Source organism: Adiantum capillus-veneris, chromosome 5 (genome assembly GCF_014529385.1).
Source record: "Adiantum capillus-veneris isolate H3 chromosome 5, ASM1452938v2, whole genome shotgun sequence".
Taxonomy (NCBI): Eukaryota; Viridiplantae; Streptophyta; class Polypodiopsida; order Polypodiales; family Pteridaceae; genus Adiantum; species Adiantum capillus-veneris.
In genome coordinates this window covers 66375261-66392822 of record NC_140935.1, presented here as the reverse complement: position 1 = coordinate 66392822, position 17562 = coordinate 66375261, and the positions used below count along the sequence as shown (strand labels likewise).

General features: G+C 44.8%; 1 protein-coding gene across 3 annotated transcripts in view; it reads left to right on the top strand.

Annotated features, from left to right (window-relative positions):
* LOC147457463 (Tetratricopeptide repeat (TPR)-like superfamily protein) overlaps nucleotides 1–17210 on the top strand; it is a 132398-nt gene extending 115188 nt beyond the window's left edge. For all 3 annotated transcript variants that reach the window (XM_086512344.1, XM_086512345.1, XM_086512346.1), the window contains 7 exons: nucleotides 13438–13630; nucleotides 13713–14095; nucleotides 14947–15127; nucleotides 15259–15503; nucleotides 15949–16609; nucleotides 16693–16744; nucleotides 16822–17210. In XM_086512344.1, coding sequence (XP_086368470.1) covers nucleotides 13438–13630; nucleotides 13713–14095; nucleotides 14947–15127; nucleotides 15259–15503; nucleotides 15949–16609; nucleotides 16693–16744; nucleotides 16822–17162 — 2056 coding nt within the window. In that variant the 3' untranslated portion in view covers nucleotides 17163–17210. The remainder of the gene's footprint in view (nucleotides 1–13437; nucleotides 13631–13712; nucleotides 14096–14946; nucleotides 15128–15258; nucleotides 15504–15948; nucleotides 16610–16692; nucleotides 16745–16821) is intronic.
* Nucleotides 17211–17562: the final 352 nt, after the last annotated feature.

Genomic DNA, 17562 nt, shown 5'->3' with positions numbered 1-17562 from the left:
GCCTCCTCTCGACGTTAGGGTGGCCTGATTCTGCTCAGTTCTCTGCTACTTTCTTCCCTCTCTCCCCTGCTTCTAGCTTTTGTTGTATCACCCATCTTCTGTAACTTTGTATCACTGATAGTTTTCCCCCTATGGTATCATTGAATATCTCAAGTGTTTTTTCATTATCAGATCCGCTATGTGTGTATGGCTACGGGCTGACGTAATGCCTTCGGGCTTGTAATTTTGATTACGTAATACAAAAGGGTACCAAGCTCCACTTTTGAGAGAGAGAGAGAGAGAGAGAGAGAGAGAGAGAGAGAGGCCCTTGCGCGAGCTATTCTCCTGCGTGAGCTTTGCTCCTGCGCTGGCAGATTTCCTCACAGCCCTTGCAGTGTGACCAGCTTTCCCTGTGCGCTGGCAACGCTTTTCATGTCCTACTCTCCCTAGGTGTTCTGTGCAATTGGTTCGCCCGTGTGTGTCTTAGGGTGTGTGGGCGTGTGTGTGTGTGCGCGCGCGCGCGTGCAGTGTACCCTAGGTTCTTTTGGTTTCAGTAGAGGGTGATGTACAGTATACCCTTGGTTTCCTGAATTCAGGAGAGTGTCTGATTGCGTTCAGCGAGCGAAAAGTTTTTGAAGCCTAAGTACAACGTGAGTGTGTGATTCTTCGGTTAATCCACCCCGTCAGCTTGGAGAGAGGACTCACATTGATTGGGCGTGAGTGTGTGATTCTTCGGTTAATCCACCCCGTCAGCTTGGAGAGAGGACTCACATTGATTGGGCTGCTTGGGACACTGGCCCTGCTGCCTCTATGCGGTTGTTTCATGAGACACGTATGCTGGATGCAGATTTTGTGGTAGAACATTATGACATTGGTCGCGGGGTGACAGACCGACTGCTTGAGATTGATTTTGCCGTTCCTTCACAGTGGGATGCAGTCATGCGAGGCACAGTTCAGATGCCTCCCCATTGTGGCTGGGAAGGCCTCTTTGCTCAGAGCACTCTCTTATTAGTTCGTTTAGACACCATGCTGTTCACAGTTGATACTGATTACTCTCAGGGGATTCATGCTAGATTGACATATGATGCCACCTCTCCACAACTTGACTCCCCCGGCGCTCGATGGGAGGCCATACGAGTAGTTGGCTCACGGGGGAAGCGTCGTTGTGTTGACCCCCGTTTCGCTTCCGCTGATGCTGCACTTTGGAGGCTTTGGGTGTGGGAGGGTCGTGCCCTATCTCAGCTTTATTGGGACCCAGGAGAGTGGCATTGGCCTCACTCTGACCCCACCGGTGCACCTGTATCATTCTTTGAGTACACTGTCAGGATTGGAAGGTTAGCATTGATGAGACAGCAACCAGAGCAGCCCACTCGTATGCGTTTCTGGTTACATTCAAGCCTCTCCCATGCCTATCTGCAGCAGTTTTGGTCCGCCATCTGGGATTTACATACGGCTCGTCGTATTTCTTTTTTCATGTGGATGATTGCACATGCGAGACTTCCAGTTGGGACTTGGCTAGCTACCATGGGTCATGATCCGTTATGTACTCGCTGTCCTTTGCGACTACTTGAGTCACTTGCACACTGTCTTTGGTCATGCTCAGCTTTCCATGTAGTGTGGCTTGCAGTTTGCTTTCTACTCAGCAGAGCAGGTGTCAGCATGGATTTCTCACTTGGGGATCTGTCTCATGGTTGATGTCGATGCCCGGCCCGCATCTTTTCTACGAGGGCTCAGACACAGATCTAGCCTTCATGCTTACCTCGACTGGTTATCGGCGAGGGACTTTGGCTATGATACCACAGATTGCTTGGCAGGGGGATTCTCAAACACGTGATGAAGTTTTTTCAATCATCACTAGTATTACACTATGGAATGTTTGGAGAGCTCGTTGTCTTCACATTCTAAGTGCGGCTCCACAGCTCCTTCAGGATACCCTCACTGCCATTTGGTTGGACATCATTCACACCCTGATTTGGCAGCGGGATTCTTCCTCAGGTACATCTCGAGCAGCCGAGGCTCGCCGATTTGCCTTCCTTCGGCGTTGGGCTCGATCCCCACTCTTCTTCACAGTGACAGGTGGCCAGATTACGTGGCATTATGCCCCTCCTCAGTGGTTTCTCCTCCACTCATCACACCGACCACCATGAGATTGTTCTAGTCGAGTAGTCACTATAGTGGCTCTCCTCCTTACATTCAGCTTGTACACCTCACGTGATAGGCTATTTTGGCATCCGTTGGGGATTATATTGTACTCAGTAATATACAGGCCTGACTTTTTCCAAAAAAAACAACGTGGGTGTGTGAGGGTGTGTGCACCAATCTAGACTCTGTGTGTGTGTGTGTGTGGGGGGGGAGCTTCACATGGATTTGGCTAAGCAGTGTATATACAAGCGCCAGAAAGCCATGGAATCTTCGGATACGGATGCTTTAAGCCTTATCAAAGAATGTTTGCATGCAGACTTCGAAGATGCACGTCAAGCCTGGGAAGGATCCGCTCCCGTCATGGAAGTGCGCATTCCTATACAGGAGCTTATGGATCTTGCTCAATATGCACTTAACACAGTGATTCTTTTTTTCCCGGGCAGAATGCCTACGGCTCAGGATGTAGCCCAATAGGTTGATTTCCTACTCAAACGGCGAGCAGTCTGAGGAGTTTACTTTGGTGCGCGAGGTTTCTATGAAGTCTTACTGGCCAACATGGATGCTCGGGATGCTCTGCTTGAAATGTCTCCTCTTTTCTTCAATACGCAGATGACTCATGTACTGCCCTGGGCTCTGACCAAGAACTATCAAAGTCTCATTCGTCACAAGTGTCCTGTCTGGGTTGAGGTGGTTGACCTTTCTCGCACTTGGCGTCACTTTCTTCCTTTGTTGGCTTTTCTGTTGGGCAAAGTCATTTTCCCTCCTAAGCTGGGCGCAAACACAAACCGTTTTTGTATTCTGTGGGACACAGATATCCCCACACCAGCAAGTATTTCGATCGATTCTGGGGATGTAGTGGTTGGAAAGCATCCATTTAAATTTAAACAGGAAAAATTTGCAAATTCTTGCTTCCGCTGTGGCAAATTTGGTCATATGCAGTCTGAATGTCCGGAACCAAATCTGTAACCACCTCCTTCAGCTGTCCCTACTCCTCAACCTCATTCAACTCCAAAATCTTCTACTGAGGTTCAAATCTAAGGTACTTCAACCTCCTCGACAGTTGGGGTGAATAAAGGCAAAGGGAAACAATTACAATTGTCTGCACTTTCTGCTTCTCCAAATTTTGAAGACAAAGGAAAAGAACAGGTTTCAACCTCTCAAACTTGGATAGTGCCCAAGAAACCCGCTTAAGCTGCTACAGCCCGTATTCCGGCATCTTCTCGTAATTATGTGCCCCCTTTGAAGAATGTTGCCCATAAAGAACTCCCTTGTAATGACAACACTTCTTTGCCTGAAGCTTGGGACAAGGTGGTTCGCTCTTACAAGGAAGTTATTACAGGAGTAGCCTCTACCTCGCAAGGTGTCTTTATTTTCAATCATCCTAGTCCAGGTCTTGATCCACCTCCTCAAGTACCTACAGTTGGGGAGGATGTGTCGATGGGCACTGGTACTTGAGTTTTCTCCCCTTTTTCCCATTTCCTCGCCCACTGTATACACCATATAGAATGCATAGTTCTTTGAATTGCATCTCCTATAATGTCCGTGGGTTATGCAATCACGACAAGTGGCGGCTTACCTGGCACTATGTACATACATGTAAAGCGGACATTGTGGTTCTTTAAGAGCATAATCAACATCAATTTGCAAGACAGACTTCTTACTTTGCAGGCTACTGGATAGCTTATGCACGATCAGCTGGCTATTCTAGAGTGCTTTATACTTGTTCAACATGAACTCTTCTCGACCTTGGTTTTCAATGACCCGGCTGGGAGATGGATGGTCATCCAATGTATTGTTAATGGGGAAGTTTTCGAATCTAGAGAATTATATGCATACACAGCTTCAGCAGATAGGGCACGGTTGTGGAGTGCTATTTCCTCTTATTGTTGGCGTTCCAATGCATTTCTCTGTGGGGATTTTAATACTACTGGGCATTCTCACATGCTTCATATGGAACGGCAATCATGGGATCAATTTATGTTGACATGTAATGGGCTTGATTTGTGGCCCTTTTTGCATGCGACTGAGTCAAGGTTCACTTTTCAGCATAATGCTCAGTCTATGTAACACGGTCGGCTGGATCGCTGGTATCTTTTTCACATGCAACAGTATAATGACTTTGTATGTGAGATGAGGATTGATTATGCTATGTGTCTCTCGGATCATTTTCCCGTATGCTTGAAACTTCGTTTTGGCTCTTTTGATGTCAATGACCGCCTACCCAAGAAGAGACTTTGCATGTCAATAATGCTTATCTCAAGCATGAGCCTTTTCGCGCTATAATTGTGGATATCATCCCACCTTTGATCTCTCAGATGGACATAGCTTGGTTCCGCTTTGTTATGCATGTTCAATGTGTTATCCTGGATTATGGAAGGGATTATTTGTCACAATTAAGGGAATAGGTTAATCGAGCAAAGGATACTTGTAGTAGATTAATGCACTTGGCTAATCATTCTTCTCTTACTGACACTCAAATGACTGAGTTGTTTTCTGCTTGCGCTATGTTACAGCACAATGATGAGAGGAAATTGACCAAATGGCAGACTCGAGCTTGTCAATAGGCTTTTGCAGATAAAGGATGTGCCTCTAAATAGTTCTTCCAGCATTTGCATCACTCCAGGCAGTCTCAAGCTATATGGAGAGTTAAATTACCGTCAGGGGAGTGGACCTCCACTTTACGAGAGCACTAGCCCTTCACTCTCAGTATGGCAAGATTTTTGAGGCCCCTTCTTCTCCCACGAGAGAAGCTCGCCAAGCGCATCACATGTTTTTATCGCATGTTACTCCCATTCTTTCGATGCAGCAGGCTCAAGACTTGGAAGTTGTTTTCACTGAGTTGGAACAGTATGCCAGCTTGCTTGATTTGGGTCGATGGAGAGCTTCTAGTTGGGATGGTCTCTCTGTGGAATTTTTCTTGTCTTTCTGGGATTATTTGAAGTTGTCTCTGTTGTTCATGATGAATACAGCTTGGGAACAAAAGGAATTGCCCTCCTCTTGGAAAGAAGGTTTGCTCAAACTGATACCTAAGCATGCATTGTGTGAAGAATTCTCTCATTGGCGGCCTATTACACTCATGCCTGTGGTATATAAATTAATGGAAAAAATGCTTGCTAACGAACTTAAGTGCTTTCTGCATGAAGGCTTGCATCAATCTCAATACGGCTTCATTCCACGACGTCAAATTACTGATAACCTCGCGAATGTCATCATTGGTATGGAATATGCAAAATATACTCGACAAGATGTCTTGGTCATGGAGGTTCACATTGAAAAGACATTTGATACTGCTCTTTGGGATTATATAGTGGATACCATGCAACACTTGGGATTTTGGCCTAGGCTATCCCGTGTCGTGCTTTTCTTGTATGCACACAGCACTTGTGCAGGCTTGCTGGATGGATCTCTCACAGAATCTTGGCCTTTGGGACGATCAGTAAGGCAGGGCTGCCCTCTAAGTGCTTTGCTTTATGCGATCACTACTCACCCCTTGTTTATGTATTTGGATTCCTTGACTTCCACTGGTAGATTACATGGCTTGACTTTACCTTCTGGAAGGCAGTTTTTTGGTCGGGCCTATGCGGATGACTCTTTGTTTATGCCTGGCAATCAATATTATGATGTGCAGTAAATTATGCATACTCTTCACTTGTTTGGATTGGTAGCAGGTCTCAAAGTTAACTTTTGTAAATCCAAGCTATTGCCTCTGAAAGAGTGTGATTGGCATAAGATATTGTGGCCTGGGGAGATTGTTCCTCCACATGTTCTGGTTCGCCATTTGGGTTATCAACTGGGTTGGAATGTATCGGCTATCCAAAAACTGGATTGGGTGCTCCAATGTCTGCATTCCAAGTTAAATTATTGGAAACTGTCTACGTGCCACTTCATATGCGTCTCAGGATTGTCCAATGCATCCTTGTGGCTTATGTGCAGTTTTACTTGCCTTTGTTATCTTGGCCTCAATTGCGCTTGCAGTCCCTAAGGTCCAATATTTTAGAGCATTTTTGGCGGACCTCATCTAGCACGAAGGGTCTTCGGCTTCTATCTATGGACAAGTTGTGTTCTCCCAAGCGGCTTGGAGGGTTAAATATTTCAAACTTGCGACATCATGTTTTGGCATGGAAAGCTATGTTGTTGCCAGTTTGGTGGAGCAACAGCAACCCTGGGCTCTCATGGTCACACATTTGTGTACGCACATTGTCACCCCATCTTTTGGTCATTGGAAACCGACTTATTGGGATGTTGTTTTGGCAAGCTTGAAGGACACATTCCTGGATGTCCCTTCACTTCTTCTCTCATTGTTGATTGGAAGGTTGTCACTTCGCATTTGGCTTGGAATGGTCGACAATCCTCTGTGGGTAACTTCCTTCGTTTGGAGAGTCTGCAGTGGAGCAGGGCCTTTGTCACGAGGACGTGGCAGTTGTTAACTATGTCACGAGGATGTGGCAACTGCTAACCTTAGTTGTTGGTTTCTTCCAATGATTTTTGTTTTATTTTTGAGACCCTCTTTTTGAAGTAGCAAACGGTCGGACATTGTATGGCCAATGTGAACGGTAGTTTCAGCCGCAGACGGGAAGTGGTCGGCATTGGAATTCGTATAGTAAGAGGATGTCTAGGCTCAGAGCAAGATCATGTAGGTTCCCCCCGTCGCACTTAGCAAGTTGGTGGATACTAGGAAGTGAACTCAATAAAGTCATAAAGTCAAGGTGTGACTACCAACAGAAAGTATCCGATAGTTGGGCCACATTGCACTTTTGGATGCAGTCCCAATGAGGATAGATGGTCAGATGACCAGTGGGAGCCCAACGGAAGCATCTCCTAAAAATTAGGGAACTACTATTTTGGACCATGAACAATGTGTTCGCGCCATTACCTTCGGTATGACCAAGGGAACATTTAACAACTCTGCCGCGAAGTCAACTGGGCAACCAATCGGGAGACTTTTAGCCGGCAATCAGAAAGGGCTTGCAATCCCGCCAAGTGGCACTTTTTCATGCACTTGCCTCACAAAGGAAAAAGGGTGCTGAATTTTATGCTGGGAGAGGCCTCATTTGCATTCTCTCATAGGTTAACAACTATGGAGTGCTTTCTTTCCCTCTCATGTACGGTGTTGTGCTAGGATTGATGCCCTGCACACTACACACTGCTCTCTCTCTCCCCTACGTGCAATTATGTGATGCCCCACAAGAGGGCTCTTCATTTGACTGATGTACAGCTGTGTGGTTTTGTGCTGAGGCAAGAGCCTCCTTGAGCAGGAACAAGGGTAGCTAGCTTCTACTCCAAAGCAAGCACCGGTGAGGGTCATAACCTCACCGTACATGTGTGAATTCAGCGCTGTGTATGCGCTATAAATTGACTGTTTTTCAGCCATACGGATGCCAAAACCCTTGGGAATCGTGCCCCACTGGCAGAGGACAGCCAGGGGACTGTTTGGGGCGAAAAACAGAGCAAAAACCAGTAAATACAGCATGCTGAATTTACTGTTTTTGGACAGGAATCAGAGTGTATACGTCAGTGGAAGTGAGTTCTAGCAGGGGTGTTGGTTTCGCGCAAGTTTTGGGGCTGTTATGATACCGAAATTTGGCCAAAACTGGTAGTATCTAGCGGGATGCAGGTAAAGGATTCCCAGGATCTTACTTTGTAATTTACCCTCTCAAAGTATAAAGAAATACCGAAAGGGGCGCCAATTTTGGGGCCTACAAGTTGTGGGCGGCTGCTTGGGGCATTGTAGCTTCCGAGCCGTGTGTGTGTACTTAAGTGTTAATTTCCGTCGCAGGTTTCCTTTGCACGTTCTCTCTGTGTGTAAAGTAAAGAATTTCGGGTGAAAGCCAAAGCCTACCGCCCCACGGGCCGGTTTCAAGGTTCCATTGCCGGGATATCAATCACTTTTTCCTCAAAGAGTGAGCCTCGGTTGTTTTGGGTAAAGACACAGAGTATAGGAACGCGGGATTACACTATGGCCGACAAAGGGAAGGGCATTATGGAAGAGGGATCCTCTTCAAAGGACAAACAGGAAATCCCTATGGTCTTCGAGATTGGCGAGAGCTCATGGCCACGTCAGTTTGTACCTCCTGTTGATATGAATGTCCCTCCAGTAGTACAGGCCTTTATGACTGGGCAACTTGAGGATGATGCGTTCAAGACTCAGTTAGTTGCCACGGTGAATGTCTTTTCGCAGCCGGTGCAAAATCCAAGGTTTATGGAGTTCTTGCAAGCGCCACCAGTGCAACAGCAAAATAGGCAACCTACACTGCGTACGGAGTTGGTTGAGGCTCAAGCCCAAGTACTTCATGCGACTCAGCAGGAAAGGGAACACTCGCATGTTGCGGAGTCAGGGGCTCCAAAACAAGTTCCTCCCGTGCTTGAACATGTGGCTAGAACGCCTATTCCACAGGTTATGCCAGTTCAGCCCGCCACCTTTGAGAGCCTGCATGCGTCTTGAATGGACAGGGAACTGGATACCAGGCTATACACCCAGTTTTTCCACCACCCACGGTACATCCTGGGTATTTCGGGGTGGATCAGTGTTTCAAAGTATGGCTGGTTCTGTGCCTGGACGTTACCCGTACTTACTAGGAACAGTGTTTGGGGGTATGCACTTAAAGAAAAAGTTGACTTCAGATCCAGTAATTGTTTTGCCAGATCTCAGGAAGTCATTTGTGGTCCAATGTGACGCATGTGGCAGTAGCATCGGAGCAGTGCTAATGCAAGATGGACGGGTAGTAGCTTATGAAAGCCGAATTTTGCAAGGCCCAGAGAAGACTATGCAAGTCTATGAGAAAGAGCTCTTCGCCATGATTCATGCGCTTTCTAGCTGGAAGCACTACCTCTTAGGTGCTGATTTTGTTGTCCAAACAGACCATCAGACCTTGCGATACTTCTTGACACAGTCAAAGTTATCCGAAAAGCATATGCGATGGGCAAACATTCTTTTTATGTTCCACTTCCAGATTATGCATGTGGAAGGCAAGAAGAATGTTGTGGCTGATGCGTTATCAAGAAAGCCACAAATTTCAGCAGTGTCAATTCCTTATCATCATGAGTTAGATGACATGAAGGAACAGTATACTGCTGATGAAGATTTTGCAAGGATCTTTGAAGAGTTACAAGAGGGGCAACATCATGAGCTACCTCCTCAGAGATGGTTTTATGATGATGCATGGCAGAATTTGTGTCACTAGGCCATTGCGGCATAAGGTCATGGAAGAGAGTCATGTCCCACCATATGCAGGGTATTGTGGTATTGATGCGACAGTTAAAGCGGTAGAGACATTCTTCTATTGGCCTACCTTGAGGAGAGATGTGGATGCCTTTGTGCGAGCATGCGTGATTTGCCAAAAGGTCAAGTTTGAAAGGCAAAAGGCACCAGGGTTGTTACAACCACTGTCGATTCCGGATAAGCCATGGGAAACCATTGCTATGGACTTTATCTTTGATCTTCCAAGAACGCCAACAGGGAATGATGGTAAATGGACCATTATTTGCAGGTTCAGCAAGCAGGCCCATTTTATCCCTGTCAGGAAGAAGATAAAATCTGATCAGATGGCACGCTTGTTTATGTACAATGTGTTTAAGTACCATGGTATGCCACAATCGATTATCAGTGATCGTGATCCTTGCATGGCCAATTTGTTCTGGAGAGGATTGTTTGAGAACATGGGCACTACGCTCAAGTTCTCGTCTTATCTTCATCCACAAACTGATGGACAGTCGGAAGAGGCTAATTCTGTTGTCTTAGATCTGCTGAAATGCTATGTGTCAGATAGTAAAGGCAAGTGAGAACAGTATTTGCCTTTGCTTGAGTATGCGTACAATAATACGGTGCATTCGTCAAATGGCAAAGCACCTTTCGAGATTGTTGAAGGCGGCAAAAAGGTTCCTCCCATTTTGCATACAAAGGACAAGATCTTTGAGGCAGATCGATATGTTGAGAACATGGATGAGATGTATAAGAAAATTAAAGTTGTCTTGGAGAAGACTCAGGCAAAGAAGAATAAGGTTGTTGATCGTAACCGTCGTGAATTGTTGTTATCATCTGGTGATTGGTGAGTACTGTTAAGATTCGAAAAGGCAAGGTTAAAGAAGATAAAGGGCAAGGAACGGTTGTTTCCTAAGCTTAGCATGCGTTACTATGGGCCTTTTCAAGTGCTTGACAAGATCAGCGATGTGGCTGACACGCTGAAATTGCTTGATGCGTGGAAGATTCATAATGCGTTTCACGTGAGTATTCTAATGCCCTTCGTGGGTGATGTGCCAGAAGATATGCCAGATGAGGATGAGCCAGAAGTTGAGGAACTTGATGAGATCCTAGTACCTGAGCAAGTTTTGGCACATAAGGAAAAAAAAGTTAAAGGACAAGTTGTAAGGCATTATTTGGTGAAGTTCAAGAACTATCTGCCTATGGATGCAAAGTGGATGGAAGAGCATGAACTGTCAGAATCACCAAATGTATTGCAGCTTTACCTTGAAGCCTTTCAGTTACAACCTACTTATGCCCCAACCCAACTTGTGCAAAGGAGGGGTAATGATAGAGCTAGCACATCAAATGTACATATGAATTCAGTGTAATAGATGGAAATGGCAAAAGTATGAAGGTCTCATTAAGTCATTTGTATCTATGTGTACGACCTTTCTTGCGGATACATGCGATGATAAAAGAGTGTTGATAGTACAAGATCATCAGTGGCGTGTATTTATGGTATGCAATCAAGGACGTTTGCGATTTCAAGAGGGGGGTATGTCACGAGGACGTGGCAGCTGTTAACTATGTCACGAGGACGTGGCAACTGCTAACCTTAGTTGTTGGTTTCTTTCCAATGATTTTTGTTTTATTTTTGCGACCCTCTTTTTGAAGTAGCAAACGGTCGAACATTGTATGGCCAATGTGAACGGTAGTTTCACCCGCAGACGGGAAGTGGTCGGCATTGGAATTCGTATAGTAAGAGGATGTCTAGACTCAAAGCAAGATCATGTAGGTCCCCCCCGTCGCGAGCAAGTTGGTGGATACTAGGAAGTGAACTCATAAAGGCATAAAGTCAAGGTGGGACTACCAACAGAAAGTAACTGACAGTTGGGCCACATTGCACTTTTAATTGCGGTCCCAATGAGGATAGATGGTTAGATGACCAATGGGAGCCCAACGGAAGCATCTCCTAAACATTAAGGAGCTGCTATTTTGGGCCATGAAATGTGTTCGCGTCATTACCTTCGGTATGACCAAGGGAACATTTAACAACTCTGCAGCGAAGTCAACTGGGCAAACAGTCGGGAGATTTTTAGCCGGCAACCCCGAAACGGGAAACGGCTTGTAATCGCGCCAAGTGGCACTTTTTCATACAGTTGCCTCACAAAGGAAAAAGGGTGTTGATTTTTATGCTGGGAGAAGCCTCATTTGCATTCTGTCACAAGTTAACATTTATGGAGTGCTTTCTTTCCCTCTCATGTACAGTGTGGTGCTAGGAGTGATGCCCTGCGCTCTCCCTGTCCCCTACGTGCAATTATGTGATACCCCACAAGAGGGCTCTTCATTTGACTGATGTACAGCTGTGTGGTTTCATGCTTTTGTGTAGAGGCAAGAGCCTCCTTGAGCAGGAACAGGGGTAGCTAGCTGCTACTCCAAAGCAAGCACCGGTGAGGGTCATTACCTCACCGTACATGTGCGAATTCAGCGCTGTGTATGCGCTGTAAATTGACTGTTTTTCAGCCATACAGAAGCGAAAACCCTCGGGAATCGTGCCTCAATGGCAGAGGACAGCTAGGGGACTGTTTGGGGCTAAAAACAGAGCAGAAACCAGTAAATACAGCATGCTGAATTTACTATTTTTGGGCAGGAATCAGAGTGTATACGTCAGTGGAAGTGAGTTCTAGCAGGGGCATTGGTTTCGCGCAAGTTTTGGCACTGTTATGGTACCGAAATTTGGCCAAAACTGGTAGTATCTAGCGGGATGCAGTTAAAGGATTCCCAGGACTCTACTTTGTAATTTACCCTCTCAAAGTATAAAGAAATACTGAAAGGGGCGCCAATTTTGGGGCCTACAGGTTGTCGGCGGTTGCTCAGGGCATTGTAGCTTCCGAGCCGTGTGTGTGTACTTAAGTGTTTCCTTTGCACATTCTCCGTGTGTGTGTCTAAAGTAAAGAATTTCGGGTGAAAGCCAAAGCCTACCGCCCCACGGGTCGGTTTTAGCCTTCGCTTCTACTTTGGTTCAACGGTCTCCTCGCCGAGCGTATTTTCTTTCCCAAAAAGGAATCTGTCAGGTGCATCAGGTGGTTGATGACTCGGGCTATGTTCTTTCATTCGCTGATGCAGTGTCCTGCTTTCGGTTGGGTCCTCACTATTCTCCTCTCTGGCGGGAAATTCGAAGGATGCTTGCTGATCACTCACCCATTCCTTCTTTGGATGTGGACTCTTGCTTCTCTGATTGGAATCTAGCTACTACGAGATTGGATTGCATTTCAGTTGGCAGTGTCTATGCCATCCTTCAGTCTGATGTATGGATTGTGCATCATGGTAATCAGTTGTGGTCGCTTTTTTGAGTCATCTTTGTGGTGGCAACGCACATTGTCTCACATTTGGCAAAGTCATTTACCTTTGAAGGAACGTGTTTTCTTGTGGCGCTGCTTGGTGGGAGCTGTACCTGTTGGCAGTGTGTTACATGCTCGGCATATTGCGCCTTCTTGTTGTCTCAGATGCCTTGAAGCTGAGGAGACCGTGCCACACTTACTGTGGCGTTGTCGCCACTCCAGAGCCTTCATTCGGCAAGTGTGGACTGCTCTTCGGCTGTGTTTTCCTGCCGGCTCTTTTCACAGACGCTTTTGGCTTTTTGCGGTGCTCCAGTCACCGCAATCTCAGTTTGTGATGTTCTTCACCTGGGTCCATCTGGCACCATAGGAACTCCTTAATGTTCCAAGGCACTTATGTTGACCCCTTTCCCTGTTTCAAATTATCTTTTGGTCAAGCGCTGCATTTCGCTTATGACTCTGAAGACATCACTCATGATACCTACAGGATTTACTTTGACTGTTTCTATCTTTCGGAGCCTCATAGTGCTCTGTTTTTTGTATCCCTTTCTTTTTGTGGGTTTTCCTCGCTTTGAGGTTTCCCACTTGTAAATTAATCAAAGCAGATTTACAAAAAGAAAGAGAGAGAGAGAGAGAGAGAGAGAGAGAGAGAGAGAGAGAGAGAGATGAAAGGAAATAATATAGTAAAGGCCAAAACAACCTATGAGACCAATGAAATGATATATTAACGTCTTCAAAAGGCCAAAATGACCTAGAGAGAGAGAGAGAGAGAGAGAGAGAGAGAGTTCTGGATAGCAGGTCCGAATGGTTGTATTTCTTTTACTTGGGCAAGCTTTGTGAAAAACTTGGTGAGCCTTGTGAGGTGGTGCTACAATATTATCAAGAGGCAGTGCAATCAAATCCTTCAGCTGTTGATTCTCTGTATCGCCTTCATGCATCCCGTCTTAAATGGCTTTGCAATAAAGGAGCAACTGATCTGGAAACTATGAAGGTTCTTAAAGAAATTGGTCATCTTACTCTTGTAGTTTTTGAACTAAGCTGTAAAATGAGTATTTTCATGGATATCTTTGCAGATTATAGCAAAATATAGCTATGATACAGGTACTCAAGAGAAGGTTGATGGTTTGATTCTTGCGATTGAGGCATCGGTGGACTTGGCAAAAGATGGGAGCCAAGCTTCTTTGCAAATAATGCCTGAACTGCCTGCCGAGAAAGTTGCCAACTCTGTGTGGAATACCCTCCTTGAAGATGGCATAAAAGCACTGGAAGTCTGCACAGAGGGTGAATTGAAGCATTTTCATAAAGCAAGATATCGTTTGGCTCAATGCTTATATGCTCGGGGTAAGGAAAATGATATAGAGAGAGCTAAAGAAGAGCTGGGCTTCTGCTTCAGATCAAACAGGTCCCTTTTTATCATAAATATGTGGGAGATTGATGGAACTACAAAGAAAAACAGGTCAGCTAAGAATGTTCAGAGAGATTTGCATGAATTTAACATTTTTTATAATCACAAGAAGTTCAGGGAGCAGAGGGCAGGATTGAGAGGGCTTTTGGTTTTATTAGTGATCATTGGTCTCTCCACAGTTACAAACATGTTTGCATTGTAAGACAGTTGGCTAATTTATCCACTCATGGATAGCAAACGATGCTGTTGTGGTTGTCTACTGCTCCGTGATGCATGCTGTTTCCACATGCCTGCAAAAGTGTGTGCCAACAGTTCTGGGGGTTTATTACAGGACAAGGAGTTCTAGTGCAATTTATGACTGCGAATTTTGCACATTGGTTAATATTATTTTCATGATTTAACAGGTTAAGCCTGGTATGGTATTGTGATTGGTTTGACATGCTGCAAATGACGTAGTTATTTGCAGCATGTCAAACAGGTTAAGCCTGGCATGGTATTGTGATTGGTTTGACATGCTGCAAATGACGTAGTTATTTGGAATATTGTGGAACTTTTTTATTTGTTTCATAGTTTTTGCAAGATGCGCATGTGGCTTTGCTATGGGATGTATGCTAGGAAAGTGTGAGCAGCGAGAGGGAGCAATGGTAGGATGGTTGGCCACTGTACTTACATTCTCAGCTACAGTTTTCACGTGATTGCCTTTAAGAAATGATACATGCACACTATACTACAACTTACAAGCATGATTAGCAGAGACGACATCAGAACTGCTATACATAAGGCATTGTTTTCTAGAGAAAAGTGGAAAGGCACATGATTTTAGTAGCTCATTGAGTATTAATGCACTTCTATTCTGAGATGTGATCGAATTTTTGAGGTTGGATTTTTTTTCTTTATGCAAGGCGCAAAATGCCGGCGTCTACTGGTGCGAGACGTAGCTATGAGATCACAATGCCGGAGAGTTCAAGAAAATTCATAACATGTCTTAGAAAATATTTGCTCTTCTATCTTCGTCTCTGTGAGGAGACTTTTGATGTATGCACTCTTGAAAGAGCTTACTGTTCCTTGCGTGGCGACAAGAAGGTCAGAGTTACTGGTTTCAAGCTGAGTGTTTGTAAAAAATCGTATATGAAAAATTAAAACTTACATTTCAATATTTTAAAAGTAGCCCTTATCTTGAGAAAATCTGATTTCGTGTGAGGCTTGCTCTGCAGTTTTCTTTGTGCCTGGCAGATATGGTTCATGTGGCACTAGGAAAATATATACACACACTTGGAGCTGCAATCTTCCAATTTGATATGGTTGGAATAGTTCCTAATCTTTCCGTAAAAAACCTCTTGGAAAGGTTTTTCAATCTTTTCATGGAGCATGGTGGATCTTTGTCAGATATTGTGGCTATAAGCTTAGCAGAAGCTGGAATAAACCCAGCAGCTGCCCTCTCTGAGAATACCATTCACAGGTATGTAAGTAACCTGTAAGATTTTTTAGTCAAATCTCTGCATAGCACTTAAGATACATTCACATTTTCTAGCTTGTAGTGTGATTATCACCTTTGGATTGTTCTCCATGCCTCGTAGCTCATGTTTCAGGTCTCTATTCTGGTCACACTGTGAGATAGAGTATGTGGGCCATCCATATCATACTAGTCTACTATCATAGCCATACTCTTCTAGACAATGTTGTGGGATGAGACTCTGCTCTCACTATGTTGTGGGGCAGTGATGCTTGGCTGCTGATATGGGGGTCTAGTTGGCTCCATGATGAGCCCAATAATTTTGATGCTCACAGTGGAGCTGCATAGATAAGTGCTAGGGTGACCAATTTGGCATCGATTGGGAGGAGCTTTTTTTGTGCCGAATTATTTCAAATATTAATTTGGAATTCAACTTGCTCGGTATTTGCAGCTATATTCATCGCTATCTTCACAATTTGGAGGTCGAGAACAAAGTGGACATTTTAGAGGTTGTCAATGAGAAAATAAAGAAGCGATTCAAGACTCCAAAGCTGGTCAAAGAGGTTTGTGCTCGGGTTTGTAAACATGCAGCCATAGCATGGTGTCGATGTCTCTGCGCTTCTTTGTCTGCAATAACCCCACTGCAATCTCAAAGCATAGTAGCAGAGCTGAGAAGTGATGGGAAGCTCTCTCAGGAGCAGCTGGTGGTTGAGCTCAGAATTGATGAATTGTTCAGCAACATGTCCGATTTCTCTGTTCCTTTTGAAGATATCAAGACAACAGAGCAATTCAGGCACCTATCATGCATGGCAGGAGTTCGTATTCAACAAGCAACTTCCGAGAATACAGAGAGAGCATTCTGCTTACTGAAACAAGCGTTTCTGTTTTACCGTGATTGCACGGGTCCCTTTCCTGCAGGGATTAATTTATTTCTTGTACAGCCTGGATCCTTGTCTGATGAAATGATGGCCACTGCAGTGCCAGCCAGTACATCCCTCGCTGGCGTGGATTTGAGTGTGCCACGGAAGCTTCTGTTGTGGGCTTACTCTCTGGTGCATGGACACACATGCAGCATAGCTGAAGCCGTCCGGTGTTGTGAAGACCAAGCTAAGGTTATCCAAAGGCTTCCTATGCTTTTTGTTTCTCATGAATGCTGAATTCAAATGATTTAAACCTGGTCTATCTTCTGAAACAGATTAAAGCAAAAAAAGGTCTCCCACAAGTATTGCTGCCAATTAGCTGTCAAGGTATGTTCTCTCTTATTGCACGTCACATATTGCCTTGATTTGGAAATCTTGACACTCGGAAAATTTATGCAATGCAGATAAACCTCCTACAGGTTCGGGTAGTGGTATTCGGTCGAGCAATGATGATGTCGTGGAGGACAAGGAGAAAGTTATTCCTGATGTAGATAAACCTCCCCTCAAGGAGGCAATATTAAGTTCAGATGATGGTACCAAAATTAGCAATGACGATGTCATGGACGAGAAAGAGAAACATATTCCAGAAGAGCATGATGTTGAGGGTTGTCAATCAACGTTGGTGTGCGCTTCTGATGCATCTAGTCAAGGAGCCTCAGGCCCTCCTCCATCTTTGTTAGCTGGTGATTCAGCCCAAAAAGAAGAATCTTGCAGAACTAGTGTTTTTGATTTTGTGGACCTATAGGTCTACATATTTGTTTTTCTATTGACTAACTACAAGTAGATCCAAAGAGTTTGAAATTTCAGATGCACTTTTTTGGCATGCTAGTGGCAAAAACCTTGGTGTTTGGTTGGTTTTTTATGCTTTGGAGAGAAGGCAATGGTGGTTTTAAGTCAAAAATCATTGTTTGTTCGTTAATGCAAAATCTTGAGATTTTCCATTCTCTTTGCTATTGCTATCATTTCTTCACAAGCAAGCAACCCCCCCTTCTTCTCCCCCTTTCTCTTTGTTACACACACCCTTAGAAATACAATTCTTTACCTTGATTGTGTAATACCGTTTCAGGGAATGTTGGCTAAAGAGCTATGCCACTTGGCACATAGCTAGTGGCAAAAAAAAAAGGAGCATCCACAGAATTACGCCA